Source organism: Anastrepha ludens, chromosome 2, assembly GCF_028408465.1.
Source record: "Anastrepha ludens isolate Willacy chromosome 2, idAnaLude1.1, whole genome shotgun sequence".
NCBI classification, from domain to species: domain Eukaryota; kingdom Metazoa; phylum Arthropoda; class Insecta; order Diptera; family Tephritidae; genus Anastrepha; species Anastrepha ludens.
The window spans coordinates 107,969,679-107,978,369 of NC_071498.1; the positions used below are offsets into that span (position 1 = coordinate 107,969,679).

At 34.5% G+C, this 8,691-nt stretch overlaps 4 protein-coding genes across 4 annotated transcripts; 3 read left to right on the forward strand and 1 right to left on the reverse strand.

The window, feature by feature from the left end:
* Positions 1 to 1,823: 1,823 nt before the first annotated feature.
* Positions 1,824 to 3,435, reverse strand: LOC128858932 (bifunctional arginine demethylase and lysyl-hydroxylase PSR). Its single transcript, XM_054095528.1, has one exon. It carries the CDS (start codon positions 3,257 to 3,259, stop codon positions 2,054 to 2,056), a length of 1,206 nt encoding a protein of 401 aa, XP_053951503.1. The 5' UTR covers positions 3,260 to 3,435; the 3' UTR covers positions 1,824 to 2,053.
* A 1,602-nt stretch (positions 3,436 to 5,037) lies between these two features.
* On the forward strand, positions 5,038 to 5,766 carry LOC128858941 (biogenesis of lysosome-related organelles complex 1 subunit 5). The gene is made up of 3 exons (XM_054095557.1): positions 5,038 to 5,131; positions 5,194 to 5,465; positions 5,596 to 5,766. Exons 1-3 carry the CDS (start codon positions 5,110 to 5,112, stop codon positions 5,764 to 5,766), a joined length of 465 nt encoding a protein of 154 aa, XP_053951532.1. The 5' UTR covers positions 5,038 to 5,109.
* Positions 5,767 to 5,790: 24 nt separating this feature from the next.
* On the forward strand, positions 5,791 to 7,078 carry LOC128858938 (transmembrane protein 199). The gene is made up of 2 exons (XM_054095544.1): positions 5,791 to 6,346; positions 6,420 to 7,078. The coding sequence occupies exons 1-2, from the start codon at positions 5,791 to 5,793 to the stop codon at positions 6,698 to 6,700; spliced, it is 837 nt and encodes a 278-aa protein (XP_053951519.1). The 3' UTR covers positions 6,701 to 7,078.
* A 1,031-nt stretch (positions 7,079 to 8,109) lies between these two features.
* On the forward strand, positions 8,110 to 8,691 carry LOC128858951 (ATP synthase subunit g, mitochondrial). Its single transcript, XM_054095568.1, has 2 exons — positions 8,110 to 8,285; positions 8,347 to 8,691. The coding sequence occupies exons 1-2, from the start codon at positions 8,246 to 8,248 to the stop codon at positions 8,604 to 8,606; spliced, it is 300 nt and encodes a 99-aa protein (XP_053951543.1). The 5' UTR covers positions 8,110 to 8,245; the 3' UTR covers positions 8,607 to 8,691.

An 8,691-nucleotide genomic window follows, 5' to 3' on the forward strand; every position in this document is an offset into this window, starting at 1 on the left:
TTTACTGTCTTCTTAATATCATAAGCATAAGATGTTTATGAGCGTGTTTGGGTATTCTCATTTTCTTTTCAAGATATTGAAAGGTAAAAGTAGTAAATAATTTAATTTTTTATAATATATATGTTTACATTAAAAAAATGCATCGGCAATTTTTTGATGATGTCACGACACACATTTGCTTACTTGTACCTAACTTATTTTTGTATACATTCGCAAAAACACAAAATTTCATATCCAACATACATATCTGTAGGTTTTAGGAATAAAGAATCGTCTTGACCTTCTACCCGTGAAGCTGATGTTGCATACATTCCCCCCATAAATTTTGGGGGATGCTGACATTAACAGTCCTTAACCGGATATAAATCCGGGTCGTTCCGGTAACATAGAACCGATTAAATATTAATAGTTTCGTTGTAGTGACGTAGATTTATGGCGGGGTCGTTCCGGTAACGTTGAACCGACTGGCGTGGTAACGACATACTTGCCACTGAAATAATTTAAATTCCGGCGGAAGGCTCCGTGGGGAACGTAAATCAAATCCATATAACGAACTGCCGATATTCACCATCACGAAATAAGATTTTTCTCTCGGTCTTCCGTCAAATATTTTGAAGTTACCATGAAATCTAAATATTACTATAAACATCACGGAAGAAGGAGGCAAGAAAATGATTGGAAAGAACTGGCACTAAATTGATAATTCGACTTGTATCTCTCTAGTTAGGGTTATCGTAGTTGTAGGGCATATAATACAACTGCTACAACACTCTTCTCATAGAGTGTCAGGTACCGAAACTGCTCGCAACCACATTGAGACTGTCGAAGCTGTAAGTTTCACAATGTGGGTGAACTCACAAACCTTTTGTCTCTTTAGTTTGGAAAGGTTTATCGGCTTATCAAAAAGGTATCTACCCAGCCATGCATTCTTTTTATTGTCTTTTCAGATTAATATGTAAAGGGCGCAATAGACACATTCTATTGCCAAAGATCCAAAAATCGTTATTTTATCTAATTAATAACCATGTTTTTTCTTTTTTTTTTTTAAATTTTTACTCAAAAAAAAAATTTTTTTTATATCTCATCTGATAGGACTTTTTAAGTTGTATGCGTGTCGGTTCTGTGATTTTACCCGTAAGAATGTTTTTTTTTTTTTTTACAGAATAAAACGTTTACCCACGACAGTCGGTCCAACGTTACCGAACGACCCAGATTTATATCCAATAACTGTAACTTCAGCAATTTAGATTGTTTTAACAATAACCGCTGATCGTCGGAGTTGCGGCTGCCTTTCAGCCCGGAAGTTCAAATAAAAGTTAACTCAAAGCCTCTTACCACGAAGAACGCTTTCAAGATCATTATCATTTGAGTTATGATCACAATGAAGAAAGAAGCGTTGGCTCGTGCATCTAGGTGCTTGTGTAGGTTATTTCGGCTGACGAAATATTGCATTGAAGAATTTTAAACTATGGCATTTGTACGAGTACTTTCAGTGTAAGAATACGCGTATAAATGGACTTATTTTTGAGTGCATAGCCATTAGTTTAATTATAAAGTTCAACAATCCGTAAAGCGACGTTGTAAATACGAATGCCTCTGGCATAATGCCCTAATGCAAGCATATTTCGATAAACCTGATCTAATTTTTTTTTTGTCTCGAAGTAATACATACTATTTAAAAAACGTTTAGTATAGCTCAAACTGAACGATTATATCTTCTTTGTTTGATTCCTATCGCATATTGGTGTCGCTTTAAATGTTCAAAGATTTGTTTCTTAAATATACTGCTATTTATTTAGCTATACAGAAGTGAAACATTATAATAATTGGTAATGAATTTATTATGCTTATCGACACAATATCTTGTCTTGAAATACAAATGTTAACTCTTGCAATGGAGCAGCAATCGCAAACGCATTTGCAGCAATCTTGTCAAGCTTTTATTTTCGTTCAATTCAATGTCGTCAGTTTTAGCTCCATGAATGCTGTCATATGTAGCGCACTGCACGCTTGCGTCCATCGTTGTGCTTTCATCACTGCCACACAACTGACATCAAGAATTGGACGCCATCGCATCTTCAAAACGTCGTTTTTTCTTTTTCTTCGCTGTTAGACTCTCTTGCCCACTGTCCGTATTAGAACTGCCACTATCGCTACCATCACCTTCATTTTCTGTCGATGATGATGAGGAACTGGATGATGAACTCGAGTTACTGGAACTATCCGATGCAAAACCAGTACTTTGATCCACATTAATACTCTCTGCTAGCTTAGCCAAATCAGGTTCTTTTACGCGAAGAACACGTAACCACTTTCGCGACAACTTAGGTCTGCCTCGAACAGTTTTATGCCACACGATCGGAAAGTTTGTACGGCTGCAAAAATTTTGTGTAATGGCTATTGTATCATCCAAGTTTAAAACTACGTGCCACCAACCTCCAGGCACAAACACAGTTTCACCGGGCTTCTGTAGTATTTCAATGGGTTGCAAATCAGCTGGCCAGTCTGGTTGTTTAGTACGAGGATAAATGGTACTGAACCATGTTATTGCTTCATCACGCTGCTTCCCGCCCATAGCATTAGGTACTTTTAGCAATTCCTTGGGTGTATGTGTGGGAAATAAACACCAACGTTTGTGGCCACGAAGAAGAGCATTCCAAGCGCTTGTCCCTAGCGGGTCTATATGTATGCCAGTACCAGAACGAGCAGGTCCCATGACAAACCAACGGTACGGTGGTCGTCGCTCTTCACCGCAATGTTTAAAGAGGTCATCGCGGAAATACAGCGGCACTGTATAGTCCTCAAGTAACTTGCGACGGCGATGGTGTTCTCCGAAGCTACTATCAAATATGTATAATGGACTATCATCGAGTGTAGTCCGGATATACTCCACATAGTACTTCATTTTCATTTTGACGCTATATCCCTCATTGTCTTCCCCGCATTTAAATTTTTGATTACGGTACTTCTTGGATAGTCGGGGCACCGTCCATTTTTCCTCTGCCTGCCAACCTTTCTGGCAACCCTCAATTACCACCGGAATATAGGGTTTTTCATATCGCTCTATAAACTCTTCACAAGTTACTTCAGATTCTTTAATACGTGTAATATTATCATCAAATTTGTGAAACTCATCGAAACGCTCATAATAACGTAATGCGGCCCATGCCTCTTTGTCACCCAACTCTGGACGGGCTCGACGTTTAACCTCACGAAGCCGCTTGCGCGAACGTTTGGGCAATTTGAATTCCTCATTCATTTCGTGGACGTCGGTTTTTATTGACGTGTCAACTTTTATTTTAATAATAATTATATCTATGAAGAATTTCTTTAGTTTTAGATAATCCTGCAGTCCTTATATTGCCGCTGTTTATTGGTGTGAATAGAAAAAATTGACATCTGTTTGCTGATATGCGTGTGAGTACGTGACTTTTCACAACGCTGCCCAACAGATTTTATGTATATTTTGTACAAAATATAATCCACTACCTAACTTTGGTACTGAGGAATTTTGTATTTGATAAAATTACAAGCGGTCTCTAGAAGACACATCTTGATGTTGGTATTTGTTGAGTTTCTAGAAATAAAATAACCGAAGCCTTAAGAGCTATTTATAAAAGCCTTCAACTATTTATAAAGCGATTCAAAGACAGTGTTAGTATTTTTCCATTTTTTCAAAAAATGGACTAAAGAGCAAATTGCTCTAAAACATTTAATTATGTAGTTTTAAAAATCTTGTTGAAGTTTGTCCTTATTAAAAGTATTGTGGCAAATTTGTAGGCTACATTTCTTATACAAAAATCAAAATAAAAAAGGATTTCGTCAATACAACGAAAGGTTAAATTTTACACATTAATTCATAAACACATACTCGTACAAATAAAATGTATTACCATCACTTTTTTTATTTATTGTTTACAACAATTCCTGTATTTAATTTTTTCCATTTTTTATTGAAAAAATGTATTTGATTAAATTAAAATCATTCTGAAACTATATAAATGTGTGTACGAGGAATCACAGTGCCGATTTACACACGGATACATCTAGAAGGGAGACACTGGAAATTCTATTTTCATGTTTCATTCGCGGTCACACGGGCAAAATTTGTTTTCAGCAACATTTTGGCGTTTACTACTCTGGCATCTTCTGGTTCGGATATATGTATTCTACAACCCGCTAACATGTAAAGCGATGAGCGTCCGCAACAGTATATTAAATATTTCAATGAAGAATTCAAACTGGTTAAATAATAAATGATTTGTGTATAATTTTTGTAGTTGAATAAAAAAAAAATCAAATTAAAAATACTTCATACATAAATACTTAACTTTAGTATCTTAAATTGGGGAAAAATGTAGAATTAAACATAAACATATCCCGTAGGTTTATTAAATTGGGCCAACTTTACTAGTAAAAATAATCCTGCATTTCCCAAGCAGCGTTCTGATGTTTGTCATCGTTGATTTCATCCATTCGGTTGAAACCAACACTCAACTCAGAACTTACTAACACAATAGAAGCGAACGAATGAAGCAACTATCAAAAATTGTTTTAAGATTGGAAACACGTATAATAAGCTCAAAGCGTGTCGCCAGTACGGGATACAAAATCCCTTCTCTCTTCCGCGTCTGTCCTTCCCCCACAAACAAAATGTTTCCTGTGTAAATGGGCAGATGCGAGGATATGTGTACGTGTATAAGGTGTGTAAACCCTGAAGTTCTGGAACAAACTAATCTGAAAGTCATATTGAAACACGACGTGAATGGAAAAATTTATACCATTTGAAAAATCAGTTTGTAAAAATGTAAGTGTTTTAATAAAAACTTGTAAGGGTATTACAACTTTAAAGCAAATTCTTGATCGTGTAACGAACAAGTAAGCTGTTTTGTACAAAAAATTGCATCGTCTTTCATATAAAAGCTGTTGAGCAATTTGCAAAAGCATGAGTGCAAAGGGTAAAAGCCGAAACTTGCCGTAAAAAATGACATCCTAGTGAATAGCTAACTTTTGTGAATACCAGAATTGTAATTTCGGGTGGGATGCATTAAATGTAATAACAACTCTGCTCAGTAAGGTGACGGTTGACAGTTCTCATGTGACAAGAAAATGTTAAGCCAATTGGGACGAGGTTAGCTAGAAATAATATTTATTTGTTTTCATAATTTTACCTAGTATTATGTATTTGCATAGATTTATCAAACGCACAGCAACGCATATTAGATCACCGTGCATTTTCAAATGGGGAAGTAAATAACTTTCTTAATGAATTTGAATTAAAACGCAACGAGGCCGAAGTAGAAAACCTTTTCACAGTCACCGAGATTGTTGGCGACCTCAAGTACGGCCTAACCGGGCGTTGCATTGCTTTAAGTACCACAAATTTAGAAGAACTAAATCGAGAAGTAAATCAATTATTACTTGGCGTTGAAGGATTTCTTAGCAAAGCTCAATTGGAAAGAAAGGTTAGTACATCATCAATGTTAGTGCATGTCTCAGCAAGGCCGTTCACCCTATCAAACAATACCGTAATATACCTTTAATAATTCAATACAATTCAATTAAAAAAATATACTAATCTCACTACCTTTTAAGCCAAGCGCTTTTCTTGTCCAGTCTCGTAAAGAACGTGAAACAAAGATAAAGATTTTTAAAATTGATTTGGAACACAAATACGAGCGCGTTAAGAATTCATTTGAGGAAAAGGAGGAAGAAATTGATGAACTTTATTCCGATTTACAAGTAAAACTGAACATTCCTAAATAAATAGTAAAATTATAAAGTTCCATAATGGCGAAAAGTAGTATCGTTGATACCCGTGTGCGAGTGCTACCTACTTTGAAGTTGTTGAAATTTATAGATCAACATAAGGATAATATTACAGAAATGCCAGAAAATTTGTCAAAAGTTTTAAAAGCAAATGGTTATAATATTTCGAACCAAATCGAAGTGCTTAAATCAGATGAGGCCATGAAAAAGCAAAAAATTGATTTAAATATTCTTCGAGATGTCAAAGGTAACGCAGAGGTATCAAGTAAACCTGCAAGTAATAAAGATACTGAACTGACTACCTCATCTGAATATTTATATATATCTGATTTACGATGGTTGAAAATTTGGTTAACACAACAACGGAAGGAGAAAGGCTTAAACGTTTTTCTACACAATTTATTGGAACATTGCTCTTTAGAATTGCCAGAAAATGAAATCATCGAACGAAACCCAGAACTCGAAGCACGTTGTCAAAGATTACGTGAGCAACAACAAAATCAAGAGTATTTAGACATGACGAAGAATGTAGATTCAAGTCTAAAGAATATTCCGGAAGATACCATAGCCTATCAAGGTAAGCTGAATATCCGTGGCATTTTTATTCAATTAAGCCCAATATATATATATATATAAATTTTTTTTTGCAGTCAAAGCCATGAACAGTCAAATGATTGCAGTTTTGCAATTCATTTTTTCGGTGGCTGCTGGATTTGTGTTTGGCTTTTTGGGTCTGGAACTTATTTTTGGTGGATTAGAATTCGGCTTACGTTTAGTATTGGGAATATGTTGTGCGCTCGTAATTGGTGTTGCAGAAATGTATTTCCTTGTGAAAAAACTGAACGAAGAAGAGAAAGCGATGTCTTCACTCAAAAAATCCACTGAATCTGTAAAGAAAAATGGAAAAGCATTAAAATCACACAATGAATAATATATTATATCGAATTAAAGTATGCAGAAAATGTAGGTTAATATAATTGTCTATAGCATCATTTTCTCTCCATGTAGCATCGTATATATGGTTTGAGGTATTATATTTCTCAAGATTAAAGTTACATGAGAAAGCAATTCTTTGGAGAATGTAAATTTTAATTCAGATACTACTGGGGCATAATTAAAATAAATAAAATTAGACAAATTTGTACCACAATGTTAAAATAATAAACAATAGTCCACAGTAGTAGAAGTCAAGCTCTCACTTACTTTGTAGACCAAACTTCAGTAAAAGTTGAAAACTAGTTAATAATGCCCTTGTTAATTGTTATTACATTTTCTGATTTCATTTTCAATAAACTTAAAACGAATGCGACTTTTTCGACGCTATTAGAGTTTTATAATGGGGTTGTTTTTTGTATTACGCAAAGTAATAATTCAATTTTGTTTTTGAATAACTTTTTTACTAAATAAAAAAATGATTTTGAGTAATATAATCTTTAAAATTTTCTATATCAATATGATTTTCAACAAGATTTCGTATTCCTGTCGAATATTCTCCTTAAGGGCTGCGATTATCTGCGGCTTGTTTGCGTATACCCGGGTCTTCCGCGCCCCAAGAACAGAATTCTAGGAAGATTAAATCACGTATGTCGGTGACGATGGACAACTTTCCGACTATCTTTCAAGAAGAACATCATCTGACATACATATGTATGTATACCCATATGTACATGCATGTATGAATATAACACACTTTGGAAAGAATACAGTAATACGGTAATCTATCATACTTTGGAATATATTTGTAGAACCTTTTATTCCTATTCTATTATTGGTACTTTTCGAAGGAAGGGTCAAAAAAACCCAGTGTGAGGGAAATTAATAAGTTAAAATATTTTACGAAACTTATGTTCTTGAAATTTTATTTTATATGCTTGAAAAAAAAATTATGTTTTTTTAATTCTAATGCCATCTGGTTTTTTGTGGTTGTTTTTTTACATTCTGATTGAATTTTCGCCATTAAAGCCCCCGCATTAAACAATACACTGATAAAAAGGAATTCGCAACCAAAATAATATCCTATAAAATAAAAATGCTTCAAGCAGAGAACCTGCAAGGAGAGCAACCGAAGTAAAAGTGACCAAATTTGAAAAGATTAAAATTGTTATGTAGTGTACAATATAAATATATAATAATGATGATAAAAATATAATAAATAATAGGAATTTGGGAACTTTGTCCTAAATAAATTTTTCATACTAAATATGTAATATAAAAAATGGAAATGTATAATATTCTCGTTCGATTTTCAACACTCTTAATATAAATAACCGAAGTGTACCCGGTATTTTATGACATTGCTCACTTTTGCAATCCACTTCTACATTCCACTTTTATGTCACCAGTAACAATTTTGACGTTTAGGCAATTTTTCTCATAAAACTGACTTCAGCCTTTTTGCTGCTGCCATTACAAAACCTATAAAAAGGTATATTTTCTATTCTTAACGTTGTGCGAAATACCTTAGAGAATAAATAAGATGGCCAGTCTTGCAACGAAGGGCTCCACCTTGGTGAACAGTACGTATTCAAAACCGCGTTTCCCATCTCATAATATATTTTGTGTTATATAATATTGCAGAACTTTTGGTTCAAGCAAGACCACAGCTTGAAGTTTTCCTGAAGTACGCCAAAGTAGAACTTACTCCACCAACTCCGGGAGATATTCCAGCTATTCGTCAAGGCATTGGCCGTCTCATTAGCGGTGCTCGTACCGGTGCGTACAAAAACCTAACCGTGAAAGAAGCATGGTTAAACACACTTGTTACGGCCGAGGTCCTCTTTTGGTTTTACATTGGTGAATGCATTGGCAAACGTCACTTGGTGGGATACAAAGTATAAGAACTTCATATATATTATAAATGTAATCGAAAACTTAATATGTTCAAAAGGATAACATTAAATATAACAAAATAATCCTGTATAA

Bases quoted from the DNA above. Each gene is read 5' to 3' on its own strand.
- LOC128858932 (XM_054095528.1), bottom strand. From the start codon at position 3,259: ATGAATGAGGAATTCAAATTGCCCAAACGTTCGCGCAAGCGGCTTCGT.
- LOC128858941 (XM_054095557.1), top strand. From the start codon at position 5,110: ATGTTAAGCCAATTGGGACGAG. The intron at 5,132-5,193 runs GTTAGCTAGAAA...GTATTTGCATAG, and splicing joins GTTAAGCCAATTGGGACGAG to ATTTATCAAACGCACAGCAA. The intron at 5,466-5,595 runs GTTAGTACATCA...CTACCTTTTAAG, and splicing joins AAGCTCAATTGGAAAGAAAG to CCAAGCGCTTTTCTTGTCCA.
- LOC128858938 (XM_054095544.1), top strand. From the start codon at position 5,791: ATGGCGAAAAGTAGTATCGTTGATACCCGTGTGCGAGTGCTACCTACT. The intron at 6,347-6,419 runs GTAAGCTGAATA...TTTTTTTTGCAG, and splicing joins AGATACCATAGCCTATCAAG to TCAAAGCCATGAACAGTCAA.
- LOC128858951 (XM_054095568.1), top strand. From the start codon at position 8,246: ATGGCCAGTCTTGCAACGAAGGGCTCCACCTTGGTGAACA. The intron at 8,286-8,346 runs GTACGTATTCAA...ATAATATTGCAG, and splicing joins GGGCTCCACCTTGGTGAACA to AACTTTTGGTTCAAGCAAGA.